Below are 17,421 nucleotides of genomic sequence, written 5' to 3'. Positions count from 1 at the left end.
TTTCCAGCAAAATTGAATTAGTTCAAAGCCAAAATCTGATTTGCGAGCCCAGCGCTCTTGACAGCAAACCCTTTACTTTGTCAGGCAGCTGTTAGCTGTCTCCTCCAGAGCAGCAGCGAGGACGGTGGGAGAGAAGGCAGGGCTGCTCCACAGGGACACCCCTGCCTACCTGCCTGCACCCAAATCCCTGCTTGAGCAAGGCTAGGGGCTTGGTGATGGGTGCTGAACACCAGCAAGCGGGGCTTGGGGCAGGTGGGTGATAGCAGGTGGGTCAGGACCTCCACCAGACCCTCCCAAACACACACAGCAGCACCCCAAGCCTGCCTCAGCCCCCTATCTGACCCTACTTGGGGACTATCCAGCGTATGACCTCTCCATCACAGGGAGTTGTAGCCTCCTGCAACTACTTGTGGTTTATAACATTGCCCAGAAAAGAACACAGTAACAGTTCAATGAGAAAACAAACCAGAGAGCCAAGCAGGGAGGTCCCCTGCCCACCACCACTCAAAGGTCCCACACTGAGCAGGTGAGACACCAGCAGGGAGCAGATGCACCTGGGTGAGAACCAAGCAGGAAAACACCTCTCTGGGGACAGAGGGGAGTGCTCCCTCACTTGGGAATCACTGCTCTAGGATAGCAGCACTCACCTCCTGCACCTCTGGATGACAGTTTGCCTTGGCCATTCTCAAAAGCCACCTCTGACAGCGCCTTGTGCTCTCCCAGCACCCCATGGAGAGGATGTGGTCCCTCCATGCTGAACATCTGACCAACTTCTGCTGGGACCACCAGCCTCCCCACCTCCCTCCATCAGGTCTGTGCTCCCTGTCCCACACATCCTGCTGCTTGGCCACTGCCAAGTCCCAGGTGACCCAACACTCACAAACCCACATGTGCCATCTGCAAGGGACTCCACAGCAGAGCTGCCCTGAGGCCTGAGCATCCCACCGTCCCAGCCCAACTCACTGACACTGCTCAAATCCACAGGGCAGGGACATCAGAAACAGGCCCCTCTGTCAGCATGGGGCCCCTTCTTTGAGGCTCTCCATGGGCACTGCTGCACCCCAAATCCAGAGAGCTGACCCATCACAAAGCTGTGATTTCCTCAAGGAATGCTACGAGGCAAACTGAGCACCCTGCCCCAATGGCACCAGTCCTTCCCACTGGGAAAACACAGCTCAGGTCAAAGTACTGGGAAAGGTCCAGCCAGAGACCACCACCAGCAGCCAGAAACAGTCTGGCTTGCGTAAAGAACTTACCGAGTTGATGCAGCCCAGCTCCTTATTCAAGAGCCAGGGCAGAGAGAGTTTCCCTTCCCCTCTGTAGCATGACTGGATACGCTCCTTGATTTTATCCTTGATCTTCTTCAACGTGAAGAGGCAGAGCACAGACTCCTTGGGAGGCTTAACCCTATTTTTCTGGCCCTGGGAGAAGATGGTGAAGAGGATATCCTCCTGCTCTGAGATGCCCAGGTACTTGGCCAAAGCCTTGCCAGGCTTGGTCAGGTAGGCGTCCTGGATCAGGCGGTACTCGATGCCGTCCTGCACGCAGCCAATGGGGAATTCCACGTAGGAGTAGAACTTGGGGTCATCCACGCAGAGGCGGACGATCTTGGAGGTGAAAAACTGCTCCCCAGTGGAGTCAGGAGAGGTGAGCTGGGTGTCCAGCTGCAGGGTCAGGTAGTAAACAAACTGCTCGCTGCTGAAGCTGTAGATGTAGTAGATATCAAAGGTGGGGAACTTGGAGAGTGTATCCGAGGGGATTTTGAGCTGCGAGGAGACAAACTCATCCTGGTAGACAAAGCCAAACATCTCTGCGTTCTCCTCATTGGCCATCAGCTTGCGGCTGGAGAGGGTGGGGAAGTACTCGGACTTCCCATCAATGGGCGTCCCAATAAAGAGCTTGTTCTGCCCATTCAGCACCTCGATGATGACACCAGACATGGTGCCCGACTCATTGACACTGGAGAGGTAGTGCTCCTTGCGGTGGTGGGGCTCACCCAGCTTGAAGAGGTCATCCAGCCGCAGGAACTGGCAAATCCCCTGGGAGGCACTGCCGCAGGCAATCAGCCGATTCCCCGAGTAGTCCACCAGCAGCAGTTTGTTCACGTTGTTGGTGGTGACCAGCCCATGTGGGCAGGACTGGACACTGGGCGGAGGGTAACACTTCTCATTGTCCTCCACGGGCCCCGTCACGTGGGTCCGCAGGAGTGTGAGGTTATTGGAGAGCTTGTAGATCCGATTGACAGCCCCCACGTAGACCTCCCCGGTTTTGTTGTGGACCACCAAGTGCGTCAAGCTCCAGTCTGTAACCGGGAAAGTCCTAAAGGGAGATTTGGGGCTGCCTTCCGCCAGCGGTAGCCAGGTGCTCCCCAAGAGCAGCAAGGTCCAAATGTGGATGGACAAGTGGTGCTTGAGCCAAAGGAGCCACATTGCAGTAGCCTCACATCCAGCCAAGGCCATGCCCAAACCCAGCCACAAAATAAATAGAAACAAACCCAAACTAAAGGGATGAGGGAGGGAGGAGGAGCTAACGGGACACAGTCTCCTCTGCTTCCGCTGCGCTCAGCATTCAGGGCATCGTGAGCACCGCCGGTCCAGTCAGCCCTAGAGGTAGAAAGACAAGAAAAGTGGGGTTAGGAGGCTTTCCTGCACAGTCCCAAGCGTGTTCCATCCCACCCAGCAGACTCTGCTGCTTCACATTTTCTAGCAGGCAGAAGAGACCCTGGCCTGCTGCCCCAATCCCACTCCACAGCGGTGCTGGGAACAGATGCAAAATCCCAGTTAGCAGCACGCACAGCCCAAGCCCCTGCACAGAGGAGGATCTCAAAAGCACCTTTTAAAGGAGCTGAGAGCGAGCCAAGAGCCCCAGCATGTTGCCCCACATCCTGCCACCTGCCTGCCACGAGGGTCACGGGCAGGAAGGGCTGGAGGGAGCAAGCAGGCATGGCAAGGACAAGCCTGTCCTTCTGCCATTTCTGTGCATTAGAAAACACAGAGCCAGACATGAGGCAGTTGGTTTGAGAGGCTCCAGAGGAACAAGGGGGCACACACAGGGGGAATGGAATGCTCTGCCTGCTGCTGTGCCACAGCTGGGGCTCACCAGCATAGAGCAGCAAAGCAGTGGGGAGCCAGCCAAATACCCCCACACCAGTGGGGTATCCCAGCAGCGGGGAGGAGATGGCCACAGGAAAGCAACGCACAGCTCTGCTCTCTGCATCAGTTCAGCAGCCCCTCTGTTATACCCCATCCCTGTCCTCTCCATCCACCCTCCCCACACAGGCACAAGCACCCCTGGACTAGCGTGAGGTTGTGCAAACCCCCCTGCCAGCACACAGCCCATCCACCCCAGCTGGGACACCAGCTCAGCTTCCCAGCCAGTGCAGATAAGCCGCTTCAAAAGGCAGTGGAGGAGGAGGAGAGCCTCTCTCTCCTCCCTCTCCTTATCGTCCATCTCTGACTCAGCCCAGGATAACCTCTGAGAGGATCCCCAGCAGGGAGTGGCACAGGTAGGAAATATGGCCCTCGGTGACTGGCAGCTCGCCAGATCCCAGTCCGGGCAAGGCAGGGTGTCAGAGGGCAGCCAGCTGCCGTATCAGCAGGGCTGTGTGGGGCTGAACACTGCCCCAGCCTCAGCACCCTGCTCCTGGCAGGGCTGTGGGACCCACCAGCTAGGCCACATGCAAACCTTGGGGGGCTGCATCATCACTGAGCCAGCAGTGAGCCATACAGGTACCCCAACATTCCACACGGCATCCTTCACTTCTGCTGCTCCCCTCCCAAGCCACAGAGCCAGACTGGGAGAGGTCTAATGAAAGGGAGAAACTTTTTTCCCCCTTCTCCAACTCCCAAAAAGACCCCCCCTCTCCTTTTGCACAGCAAGCCCAGCCCTAGCCACCCCTGCAGCCCTGCCAGCTCCACTGGGCCCCAGCTACGTTGGGAAAAGCTTCTGCACCACTTCCAAACCCTCTCTGCAGATCTGCCTCTGCCCACATGCTCTGCACCCTGCTCTCTTTGACTTCCCAACACATCCACCTCCAAGGCAACAGTCTCAAGGGATATTTGGACAACAGCATATAAGCAACACTGAGACCAAATCCAGGTGCCACAAAGCTCCATGGGTGTGGAGACAACCAAAGCACCAGCCCTGCAAATCATCCCCATGGTCCCAATCACCCATTCCTAACACCTTTTCAACACTGGGAGCCTCCCAGCAAGGAGTAGGTAGTCACAACACTGTCAGAGCAAGAGCACTCCCAGAAGACACTGACACTGCCCAGAATCTTCATTTTTCTGAGCTTGTTGGTAAGAGAATAACCACGAGCACCCCGGATCAGAGCTTATTAGCCCCAAACCACACTGATGGGGGACCGAGTGGTGCTGTCAGCACAAACCCACTGGTTAGCCCAGAAAGCCACAGCCCAGCAGCTGCAGACACTGGGGTTTCCTGACAGAAACCAGAGAGTGGTTTCCCACCCCAAGAAACTGGCACAGCTGTCACCAAGCCACTGCTCCCATGCAGCTGAGCCCCTCAGGAACAGCATAGTGGCTGCCTGGCAAGGAGACCAGCACCGACACCAAATTCATGTGTCAGTGACATGCCAAGGAGAGAAGGAATGGGGAAGATGGGGAAGGTGACAGTGGGAGATTGGTGCAGCGTGGGGATGCCAACCAGAGCATCTCCTGCCAGGACGAGAGAGCATGACAGGAAACATGCTTTCTTGGTGCATTTCTGTGATTCATTGCTTCTATTTCAGGAAGTGGGTGAGAGAACTAGAGGTCGAGCTGCTGCCACAAACCAGGGCTAGAAAGCCCAACAGGAGATTCCCAAATTAACGTAGGGAACTGCAAATCAGAAGTTGGAACGAGAGCAAAGTGAGGCAGAGCTGGGGCGAGCTGAGAGATGACACTCTGCAGAGCTCCTCAGAGACTTCTGCTCCTAAATATACTACAGCAGCAACATCTCGTCCTAGTGACCTGACACCAGTGGTGGTTTCGTCCAGTCCTGCTCAAAACCATCAGCAGCAATTAATAAAAATTAAACAGCACAAATGGCTAGTTTGTCTACTTTCTTCAGGGTTCAGTGATACGGGTTCCCGAACTTTGGATTGAACTAAAGCAGGGCTCAAGCCCACCACAGTGCAGGCAGCTCTGCACTGGAATATGGGTGGTGGCACAGCCCCTGCTCCCTGCCCATGGGAAGAGCAGCCAAAGGGCATCTCCCTGCAGTCACACAGCCTCCAAGTCCCATGGAGAGGTCACAGTGCAGCTAAGGCAGGGCAGCTGCTCCACTGGTACATTCTTTAAACCACAGGGCACCCAAACCCCCTGGGGCTGCAGTCAAGTAGCACCTTCCCCTGGGGGGACGAAGTCCAGGGCCACCATACGACTGCCACCACCGAGAAGCAAGACCCGCAGCACAAACACCTCCAGTGCAGTCCAAAGGCACGGAAAACCCCAGGCAGATACCCTGGAGCCGAGCCCTGCCCTGAAACAGGCAGCAATAAAATAATACACCCCAGCCCGGATGCATGTGTGCCAACTGGGAGAGTGGGACTGCAAACACACCCTGCTGTGCTGCTGGGCAGCAAGTGATGCAGTGCAGAGCATCTGCAGCACTGAGCATCCCTAGGGCTCACCCCACTGTGGGGCCACACCACCAGCCAGACAGCACCACAGGCTTGTGTTTTGATTTACACACACACGTATATGTATATATATATACATACATCTATTTATAGCAGGAAACCTGCCATCAGAAACAAAGCCAGCACAAGAGCCAAATCTGCCCCAACCCCTTTCATCCCCCACTGGAAAGGACATTTGCTCACGGTTTCACCTCAAATTGGTCACGTTGAGATGGTTGCAGCCGCTGCAAGACTTGGATGGGGGTCACCCACCTCAGCACAGCCAACACTCACACATCCCAGCTTCCAACAAGCCTTTCAGCAACAAGCCATGGACGTGCCCCACAGATGCCACTGCCCCAGTTGCTGGCTGCTGGAGAGGTGGCAAGGGGCAGCAGCACTCATCCCCCGAGGCTGAGAGCTCCCGGGTCCTGCAATATGCCCAAAAACCTGTGTTTGGGATGGGAGATCACACTTTGGGAAAACAATCATCACTTTTGATAGCACAAAGCAGGAGTACTGGGATGGAAAAACTAACCTTAAAAGGCAAAGACTGGACAGAGCATTAAGGACCAGCTCTCCACTCATCCGGGCAGCAAGTCCAAGAGTCAGCACTAGCCTACAAAGCAGCAGCTCTCATGGGAATACCCGCAGACAGGGTTTAAAACATGCAGACAAGCAGAGGTGCATATCTGGCACTCACAGACCCGCCTGCCATCCCTGCTCTTCCATCGACAGGACCCCAGCAGGTTCACTCCCAGCAAAGCACACCAAGAGCTTCACAGCCTTGCACTTTTGCAAGAGAGGTTGGAGGAGAGAAAGCATGGGATTGAAAACCACCAAGTAACCGACCCACAGAAGGGGAAATGGCATCTAATGGCATTTTTAAACGTTTTTTATTGTTTTTCTCCCCTTTGCAATTTTAGGGGAAATGGCATCTTTACCTGTAATTCCTCCAAGTCACTTGCTGCTCTCAGCAATAAGAAACAGTCGAGAAGGGACCAGCTCTGAGCTGCCAGTAATTAGCAAAGGGGAGAGAGGGGAGATTATCCAGGGAAGAGAAAAGCCTTTGGGCCACAGGAGAGGCAGCCTCACCATAGAGCTGGTGTATTTTTAGGTTCATCTGCCTGGGAAAAGCCTTGCAACAATGAGGAAAGCCTGGTGGTGGTACAAGTCAGAGCTGCACTACATATGCAAGTGCTGTAACAAGGCTAAACTTTAACTCTTTCCTTCACTGCATACAGTCATTGAAAACTATTTGACTTCAGTCCCTCCCTAGCCTGTGAGTTAAATCATTAAAAACCTTATCCCTGGCTCAAACCACACCCTGATGAAATCAATGGCAGGCTCTGAAGCTGCCCCAGTGCCTCAATCTCCATTACTATCACCCAATCAAGAATATCTTCAGAATCTTCAGTTTCCTCCCAGGCTCCTGACATTCCCCCAAGCAGGGGCTGAGGAGCCCATCCTGCCCTGCCACCCACCCCAGCTTCCATTCCTGCCCTGCAAGGATCTTCTGGGCAAAGAATTCAACCTCTTTTGTCCTGGGAAATGTGACAAGAAGAAGCAGCCATCTACTGCCCAAGGGCTCACGAAGCTTGACCCTCAGCAAAAAGGGGCATAAAAGAACAAGCAGTGAGGAAATTAAATAGCATTTCTCAAGTGCGCAATTCCCCCTCTCTGGTCCTCTGCAAGAAGTCAAGTCACACCAAGAACAGCTTGAACTCCAGAACAGCTCTGGAGCCGCTACGTGCTCTCACCACCAAGAGACTGCAGGCTGCCCTGCAGAGAGCCCTTCCAAAAAGGGCTCACAAGCATTTCCGATACGGAAACCCAGGCTCCCCGCAACCACAACATCCCGAGGCACAGAGGCACACGAGGACAGTCTCAGCAGGTCCTGCCAGCACTGCTTATCCCTGCCACAGAAACCAGGCATGGACCGAGGCCCTACACATATTTCCCAACTCTGTCCAGCTACGCCAAAGCGAGAGTCTGTGGCTGTCCTTTGCCTTATTCCCACAACTCACCTGGGTATCACAGTCCGTACAGGGACCCTACAAGGGCCACCGAGGGCCCTTCTGTTTGCAGCCCACATGCTGGATCTGGGCTTCCCAGGAGGAGAGTGCACCCCACCTTCCCTTGTGCTCCCTGCAGCCAAGAGAGGAGTACACAGACCTGGACTGACTGACCCCGACCCAAGGCACCAGGACACCAGCCATGGCACTATCATTCCTACTATCAACACCCAGGTCAGCTCAAGGCTTCAAACACCAGACTGATGTGAATTTTTCCACCTCAATCAGCACCAATTAATAACATCTCACCCCAGCTCAAGAGCAAAGAAATACAGACCACATTCCCTGAAGCCACCATCTCCTTTGGCTTTGGCCCATGCACTCCCAGACTCTGATTCTGACATCTCATCAGTCCACTGCCCCACATAAATATCCCAAAAACCTGCCCTGCTGGCAGAGATCACCTTGGTCCAGCTGGACCTGCAGAGACCAGAAGATCATCCACAAGCAAGGTCTCTCAACAGCAGAGAAGTCCAACAAGAGATCTTTCGGCCATCAGCATCCTTCCCTTGTCTGATCTCATTCCCTGGGGCATAATGCATCACTCCTCACTTCCCAGCCTGCTGCTCCACATCCCTCACTGGGCCAGGGCAGCCACAAACACAAGCCATGATCTTACCTTGCCCAGATCAATTCTGCTCTTCCAGCCCAGCTCTCCAAGCTGCATTTTCACCTCTCTGGCACCAGTGCTTCCCCCAAATCTCAGACGGAATCCACAGAGCTCCCTCTTTGCAATGGAGCACTGCCACAGGAGGATTCCTGGTTGCTGAACCCCCCTCTACTCCAGCAAAGGGAGGTCATTCTGGGGTTGGTTTAATCCCAGCTAAGCTGAAATTCCCATGCTTCCGCCTGGCCCCTTGCTGACACCAGAACTTGTGCTGTCCCGTGGCGAGCCAAGCACAACTGCCACCACATTAGTTCTGATTGAAACAACCACAAAACTTCTCCAAACGAGCTTTCCCAAGCCATGTGTGCCTTTCCTTCCCCTATCAACCTCCCATCCTTCCCCCTCTGCTGTTTCAGTTATGCTGCCCCAAGAACTCACAGCTGGAAATGGCTCAGGTCCCAGTTTTGCTTCCCCTGTGGAGTTCCCAGCTCAGCACAGCCCCATGTTTTATTTGCCCAAGGTGAAGCTGACCCAGGAGAAGTGAGACACCCAGAGAGATAGCAAAGCCTCACCTGGCAATGGGACAGGCAGAGAGGGGAAGGGGAAGAGCCCAAAAGTCCCCCCACAGCAACACCACCACAGGGGAACCTGTTCTGAGAGTCCGAAAGAGGCTTCATTCACAGCACCACAGGCAAAGAGCATCTGATATTAACAGGCATCTCCATGGCCATGGAGGTGCCGTGCCCACACTCTGCTTTCCTATGGGCAGCGCCAAACACAGCACATCCCATCCCAATTTCCCACAGCAAGGGGGTCTCACCCACCAGACCTGGGCAGAGCACACATCAAAGCATGGGTGCAGCCCAAGAGCTGCTAGCTGGCACGGAGGGCAGAGCAAGGCTGCTTCTTTTCCTGCAGATCCCAGCTGCAGCCCCAAGCCACGTTGGACACAGGCATCAACCTTGCTACTATGGCCTGACACCATACACGAGGGGCTGAGATTCCAACAGGCGTCAGCATAATGGATCAGCTCCTTCAGTGCAAAACCGAGAGGAGGCAGCTGCTCGCCCCTGCTGGAAGGGCTGTCCAAGCATCTCTGCCAAAAACCCACTTTCTGCTAATGAAAGTGGCTGGATGGCAGCTCCAGCAAGTGCCATCACCCCACAGAGGGCCAGGGAGCCATACAAGGCACAGCCAGCAGGCCAAGAGATATCCTGCTCTGCTGGGAGCTGACACACTCCCCTGGCACGGTCGCATCCCTCCCTCCCAGCTCTCTCCCACGCAGGCACGAGGCTATGCAGAGCAGGACCCGTCCTGCATGTGCCAGCAGCCCCACGGGCACCTCGGCCATGCTGATAAGGAATAACAGTGGGAGCCGTGGAAGCCGGGGCTGCTGGCAGCGTCATGGGGCTCGGCGGCGGCTCTCCTTCGGAAACGGCGCTGCCTTCCTGCCTTCCTCCTCCCCCATTTCTTCCCGATGACATCAGCCTGAAAAACAGGTTCTTGACTTCAGCAGGGCTCATCGGGCCGATTCTGGTCCTGCCAGAGACGGGAGAGCCCCCCCTTGGCCCTAGAAAGGAAGCAGCCATCCAGGAGCCGGACATGGAGATAAGCAGCAGTGGGCAGGCAGGGACCCTGCCAGCATGCCAACACTTCTAGGAATAAAAACCATGGAGAAGCAGACGGGGGTGGAGGGAATGCAATGCTGGGGAACAGATTTCAATGTTTTACAGAGGCCGTGGCAGCTGTAAGCTGGGGCTCGCGTCCCGGCTCCGACACTGCTCTGCTACAGGGCAGCCAGACCTACCCAGTGCAAAAGTCAAATCCCAGGGCAGACTCCCATCTCACTCCAGCTCCCAGAGCCCAGCAGCAAGCCCTCAGGCTGGCCAAAATGACAAGACAGGACTTAACACCATCCAGCAAAGCCTTCTGAGGGCCACAAAGCTGGACACGGACCAGCAGGGAACACGGTCCTGTGAAATATCCTGCCCACCAGCCAAGCTCCAAGATTATTTTTAAACTCCTCTTAAAATATTTTTGGATTTTCCTCTTCCCCTGTTGAAACTAACAGTCTGCACAGGAAGAGCGAAGCAAACGCCCGTACACAAAGCCTGACCACATGCACAAAGCAAACAACTTACTGCCATTCTAATTACCTGCGATGTTATCGGCAGCTCTGACGGGGTCGGCATTTGCAGAAGGAAATGTGGTTTTCACATCGTGTCACTTGAAACGAGTGCGACCATCCTTCCTCCCCCCACCCCCCAGCAGCACCCACTCATGCCAACACCATGGTAAAGTGGGGGGACAGCCCTTGCATGTGGGGCTACATCACACGGGAAATTTCTCCCCCTAATACAGGAATCTGCCTCTTCTCTTGCCAAGAATTTGCTTCTGCAAGAGAGCCTGAATATTTTGACACACAAACAGTTGTTTAACTAAGCACATAAAGCAAAAGGACTCACAGGGCTACTACAGTGACACCAAGACTTGCCTGGATGGAGGTAGCATCAGATGTGGATCCACAAAGTATTGGGCCCCCAGCACTGATGTTGCCCCAGAGGTGCTCAGAGCATCCAAGCTTCCTAACAATTTTGGGAAACCAGCCCTGCTCCCAACCCCTCACATGCCAGACTGCATCTCTGCTCCTCCAAACTCCCAAGAAAACATGAAGAATCACTCAACATTTATCAGTTCAAAACACACATGCAATTAGCAGGAATTTTTTTTCCTCCCTCCAGTATAATTATATATGTTTTAATGCAATTACCACCCCTATATTTTGTACGTTAAACAGTAGGCAACCCAAGGAAGAGAGAGGCTTTTATTTTTCTTGGCTTTGCCTTTCTGAAAATACTACGTTGCAAAATAACTCCGGAAGAAAGGCTTATCTTTACCAGAAAAAGAGGGAGAGAAGATGAAAAATGGGAAGAGGGAAGGAGAAATCTCCCAAAGAGAAAACAGGGATTGCAGTGTCCCTCCACGCTGCCCTCACCCTCTGGTCATTACACGTACCTACACCTGGAAACCGTCCCTGACACCACGGACAGGACTCGGAAACAGCCTCAGCCCCTGTTCTCCATCGCCAACAGCAAGGAAAACTGCATCAGGCAAATGGTCGTTATGAAGCCGGGGTCATTAGCCGGATTAAAGCTCCCGAGCTCCGGCCAGCAGCACGGAGAGCAAAGTGCAGCTAAACTGCCCAAATTGGATTACCAGCGCTCCCGGGTCTCTGTGCCAAGTTGGCTGGCAGATTGCGGGATGCTCGGGACGGGGAGGTGGGCAGCGAGCCCCAGGGCCGATCTGCAGGCTGCCAGTGAGGAGGAGGAGAGAGGAGGAAGAGCTGGTCCCTGCATAGCATATCCCCCAGAGCCAAGCAGCCTAGCCCTGGCACCCCTGGCATGTTCTCACCTCAGGCACTTTCTCTAGCAAAATCCCTCACAATCTCAGCTCAAGGAGCAAAGAGGATATCACACCCTGGCTCGCACCAGGCCCTGAGTTGATCCCAGCAATACAAAAATCTCCGTGCTTCAGGCAGCTCACAAGGGTCTCTGCCCCGGGGCACAGACCAGCACACAGCAGCCCACAGGGCAGGGGTGGATTTGGTCCTCATTACACCAAGACACCATAGGGACAGAGGAGTGACCCAAAATAGTCCATCTGGCACCATCCAAGGCGACTTCAGAGCAGAAAGAAGCAAAAGTACTTGCGGAGTGTGAGCCTGACAATCTGGATGTGGAGTTTTCTTCCAAACTCAAACATCTCGGCACACCAGCAACAAAGAGGAGGTGTGCCAAGCCTAAAGGGAAAATAAACTTTGAAATGTTTTTCATTCAGGTTTTTAAATGGTGGTTTCCACACAGAACAAGGGCTGGAGGCAGCCGCAGAGTGCTCAGGAAAGCAAGGCAAACAAGGACACCTTCCTGTGCCTGGCCACGCTCTGACAAACCCAAGAGAAGGTGTGTGTTTGGCTATACCACAGGCCAAGTGCAGGGCAGAAGAGCCAGGACTGCCCATGTCTGGCACTGAAACCATCAAAACTTATTTACTGGCTGGAGCTTTTCTCCTCCATGATGCACAAGAGGTTTGCTCAAATGTGACTTCCAAGCATAGCAGGAAGACCATATTGGGGTATCTACATGGCTTCCATGCTGCACCCTGGCGAAGACTAAGAGGGCATGGATGAGGCTGTGGATCAGGGACGGTGTCAGAGCACACGTGTTCTCACCAAGTACCACATATCTGGAGTGGGATGTTCCCCACAGCACCACATGGGACACTTCCCAGGCTACAGCCAGAGAAGAAGCTGGTTGTCTCCAGTTTAAAGCCAAACCAGCCACCTCACCACTGGATGGTGGCAAACACTTGCTCCTTCTCATTTTGCATGAAGCCATGGCACGCAGCACCTTGATGGGAAAAGGGGCCCCAATCCAAACTCAGGAAAGGTAAGGAGTCATGGTCCGTGCTGAACCAAGCTCCACATCACGCGTAATTCCCGGCCTTTGGGCCTTCCTCTACATACAAGATACCTCACCAAGCCATTCCCTGGTCAAACTCTGGCCAGGAACTCTCTACTCACTGGTTTTTTCCATATAGCACACAACTACTTAAGAACATAACTTGAAGGAGACATTTACAGATCAGAGACAACCACAACCCAGGTTCTCAATACATACATTCCACCAGCTCAGATCAATGAAAAATCCAAGCTTGCAGGCAGTGAGGACAGCATCTGGGCATTGGGGTGACCCACGCCCACCCTCCCATTGCTGCACAGAGACATGGCAGCACCTCTGCTATGCTGGCTCTTTCAAGGCTCCCCTTCCATTGAGCCAGAGGTGCCAAAAACCGTGACTGACTTCTCACTGAAGACCAAGGCACCAAAACACCCTACACAGAAAGGCAATTACAACAAAGCCCAGTGGGACTTAGCAGAAGCCCGATACAGGTAATGCTCCCCCGGTTTGCAGGGAGCCGGTGTCACCAGCACGGCAGCACCAGTCTCCGCTCCTCGGAAATTCCCAGCTCAGGGCCGGGTCCGGCTCTCGGAGGCAGCGAGCGCTGCAGCCAGGAGCAAGGCAGGCAGCAACAAAGGCCCTGACCCACACTCAGCCTAGAGAATAAACACATCCGAGCTCCCTTCATTTAAGTCCGATCCCAGGGCCAGATCCTTCGCTTTGTTCAGCACAAGTCAAACGCAGCGAACCCACGGAAATAACCAGCCTGGCGTGATACTCACACGCAGGGAGCAGGGCAGGGGCCAGCCCCGGCTGCCGCCGCCATGGAGGAGGGGAGGCAGCCCTGCCAGCACGCAGCAGCGCCGCTTTATTACCCTCTTCCATTTCGGCTGCGCAAAGCCCCGGTGAAACAGCACTCCCCGGGAGCCGCCGGCATGGCCCTCGGCCCCGTCTCCAGCGGAGTTCGGAGGAGTTTGTTTACCTCCCGCAGGGCACTGCCTCGCTCGGGGAAAGGGCTTTGTGTGACGGAGCACAAGGACTCCGTGCGCAACCCGAGCCTGCACGAAGGCGGATGCCTGCGCTCTGCTCCAAATCCGATGCTTCTATTAAAAAAAATAAGCCAAGAGGGGAAAAGTCTCCCCGACGCCGCTATCACCATGCTAACAAAAGCAACGTCGCCAAAACTTTAATCTTCAGGGTAGCAGCTGCAGAAAAAAACGGAGCAGGAGCCAGCCAGCCCCCGGCGCTGCCTCCCCGCAGCCCCTCGGGAGCAGCGAGCGCATCCAGGCTTGCCTCTCTCGGAGGAGCAGCACCGGCAGCCAAAGCCGCAAGCGGATGGGGAGCACCAGATCACACGTATGATCGGGTATTTTGAATCCAAACTTCCTTACCAGCCTTCCTTACGGCCCCGTGTCGCCACGCCGCTGCCGGCACCGGCATCCACCGGCACCAGCGGATCACTCGGCGGCGAGCGGGAAGAAGAAAAAAAACCCTTTCCTCCTTGCAGCCACTTAAGAAATTATCCATGCATCCTCCCAGAGGCATCTGCCCCACTGCTTTTCCTTGGCTTCTCCACCTTTCCGCCCTGTTCGGTCACCAGTGTCTTGAGAGAGAGACATCGAGTCACTCATTTTACCCACTGAGTATATACAAAAGACCCTGGGATTGTTCAGGAAGCAATTAGCCGCTGTTCAGAGGAAAATGGTGTTTTCAAATGGATAACCTTTGATGTAGTCAATAGCCTCGGCTCCTCTTTTTTTTCTCCTTTTTTTTTACTTCTTGAAGCCGCACACGAAAGAAAAGAAAAAATAAAAAATGAAAAAAAAGAAATCCAGCAAAAGGCTGGTAATTCCCCCCGACACAGCTCTCGCTCAGCAAAAAGGGATTTTCTCGGAAGCTGGAGGAAAAGCAGCTTCGGGAGGCGGCTCATCTGCCCAACTTTTCTCCCCTCCGTGTCCCGGAGCATACGAGAAGGATCATGAATATTCATCCCCCCCGTTAGCAGGTTCTGCTTTTGTTTTGCCCTCCCCAAGCAGGAGCCAGGGGGGAGCTAACAAGTGAGGTTAATGCCTGTCTTTTCTCTCCCATCCGTCTCCTCTTTAACCAGTGACCTTCATGTTAAGCCCTGTTTACACACCAGTCCCCCTCCCCTGGCTCCCCCTACCCCGGCGCTCGGCCAGAGGCAGAAGGAAGAATTTTCCCGCAAGGAAGACAAGGGAGGAGAAGGGATTGCGGGATTTCGGGATTTATTTCAGCATGCCACAGAGATTTTGCAAATCCCTCCCCGATCGCACGCCGAAGCTGCCGTGTGTGTTCGCTGGGCAGGAATGTGAAGGGGCTGAGGGGCACCGAGCGCGCAGCCGGCTTTATTCGCCACCTTCCACGTTCATATCGGCGGCGGGAGGCGCGCACCGGCGCAGCCCCGCACACAGGTACCGCAGCCTCCCACGCCTCGCTCGGAGGTGCCCAGCGCTGCGCTGCCAAACTACAGCGCGATCACAATAGTCGCGATCATAACGAGGGCGACGGCAGCCATCCCACCCTATCCCATCCCACCCTATCCCATCCCATCCCGCAGGGCACCCTCGGCACCTCCCCGCCGGCAGCTGGGGAACGGGGAACGCGGAGGGAACGGCGGCGCTGTGGGCTTCGGGACGAGCCCAGCCCGGATGCCGCTCACCGCGCCCCGGCGGGATGCGGAGATGTAAAGCAGCGAGAACGCGTGAATGGATATGGGATAGCACAATGCGGGGATGGCAGCGGGGATACGGGGCAGCGCGGACACAGGGATGACAGCGAGGATGTGGGGCAGCACAATGCGGGGATGGCAGCGAAGATGCAGGGCAGGGCGGATGCGTGATCCAAGGCGGCGAGCACGGGAAAGGCTGAGCCCCGTTCACGTCCCCAGCAGTGCCGGACCCGGGTGGGCGGCGGGGCTGGGGCAGCGAACGCCGCCGAGAGCCGGGGCGGGCGGGTGCAGCGGGGAGGGAGGGAAGGAAGGAGGGAGGCGGCCAAGCCCCGCCGCTACACCGGACAGGGAGGCACCGCTGGCACCGGCTCTCCGCGGGAGCGCCCCGGCCCGAGCAGCTCCAAGCGGGGAGGCGGCCCTCAGCCCGTCCAGCCCGCACCTGCCCGGTCCCGGGCACACCCCGCTACGAGACCCATGCGGGGCTTGCGGTGGATAAAGAAAGAGGCTCGGTCCCGGCGCGGTTTTGTCCCCCCGCGGGAGGCGGCTCCCGGAGCCGCCGGGCGCAATGCGGGCTGGTCCCGGCGGCAGCAGCGCGGCGCCGGCCCTGCCCGGCCCAGCCCTGCCCGGCCGCCGCGGCCCCTCCGCGCCCCCGACGGGGCCGCCGTGCCCTGCCCGGGCCAGCCCCGCGCCGTCGCCGCGGTGGCAATAAAGCCAAATATTTTAGGGGGGCAATAAAGCCAAATCCGCGTTATTTTTAACGAACCGACCGATCGGGCACGCCGCGCCGCGCCCGAAAGTTGCAACCGGGTTACTCACGGCTCCGGTCCCCGCTCGCCTCCGCCGTGCCAGCCATAATTGCATTCCACACCAAGCCGCCCGCCGGGCCGCCGCCGCCGCCTTCTCCGCCGCCACCGCCTCCTTCTCCTCCGTCCCTTCCTCCTCCTCCTCCTCCTCCTCCTCCTCCTCCTCCTCCGCGCCCGCCTCCCCCCGCCGCCGCCGCCCGGGGCTCCGCGCCCGCCTCGCTCGCGCCGCCGCCGCCGCCGCCGCTGCCCCGCATGAATGGGACGGGGCGCGGGGCCCCGACGGAACGCCGCCCGCCGCGCGCACGCGCGCACGCCCCGCACCGGCGGCGCGAGGGAAAGGAGGGGAGGGGAGGCGGGGGCGCGCCCGCGCGCGTGCGGCCTCCAGGGGGCGCCCAAGGTGGGGAAAGGGGGCGGGGAGAGCAGCGGGGAGGCCCCGCCCCCCGCCGCCCTTAAAGGGGCGACGCCGCCAGGGAGGGACCGAGGGGCTCCCGCACGGCGCTCACCGAGCGGAGGCGACCGCGAGGGGCGTCGGGGCGAGGAGGGGCCTGCACCCACCTGGGCGTCCTCGCCCCCCGCTCCCCTGCACCCCACGGCGGGACTTCGTTCCCCGGGGGTGTCCATTCAGCATCTTCCCCCTGGCACCGCATCCGCTCCGCCTGAAATTGCAAAGGGGAGAAAAACAATAAAAAACGTTTAAAAATATTAATTACAGGCTAGAAGTGGTCGTTTGTCTTTTTTAAGCACACTCAGTATTATCCACTCTTGTAACCTTCCCCTACTTTTCCCTCTCACCGTGCCAGCCACAGAGTCCCTTCCCGGAGACAGTAGTGCCACCGCGGCACCCTGCCTCTCCCCTGGCCTGTGTCTGGGTAGGCCCTAAGGAAATGCTCCATCATCTCCCCGTCAGGGAGGGACCTTTGTAAAAATCAGCAGGAATAAATACAGTGCCTGTCATCGGGACATCCACAGATTGCAGAAGAGACCTTTGGGATGAAAACGACAAGGAGTGGATCTATCCAGACCTCCCCATTAGGAGAAGGAGCTCTAAGTGGTTCTGGTCCACCGGGACCCCACCGTGTGCTGCCACACGGGGGCAATCGGTGCCAGGTGGTTTGCTCAGCCAGGTTCGCCTGGGTGCAGCCAGCCAGACCTTTAGCCCCACCAGCT

General features: G+C 56.4%; 1 protein-coding gene across 1 annotated transcript in view; it reads right to left on the bottom strand.

Moving 5' to 3' along the window:
* PLXNA1 (plexin A1) overlaps positions 1-16,374 on the bottom strand; it is a 116,048-nt gene extending 99,674 nt beyond the window's left edge. Inside the window, 2 exon segments of the mRNA XM_039558814.1 lie at positions 1,257-2,603; positions 16,268-16,374. Of these exon segments, the coding sequence (XP_039414748.1) occupies positions 1,257-2,459 (1,203 nt within the window). The 5' untranslated portion in view covers positions 2,460-2,603; positions 16,268-16,374.
* Positions 16,375-17,421: the final 1,047 nt, after the last annotated feature.

Source organism: Corvus cornix, chromosome 12, assembly GCF_000738735.6.
Source record: "Corvus cornix cornix isolate S_Up_H32 chromosome 12, ASM73873v5, whole genome shotgun sequence".
Classification (NCBI taxonomy): Eukaryota; Metazoa; Chordata; class Aves; order Passeriformes; family Corvidae; genus Corvus; species Corvus cornix.
The sequence above is the reverse complement of the archived record's forward strand: the minus strand, read 5'-3'. Positions and strand labels throughout refer to the sequence as shown.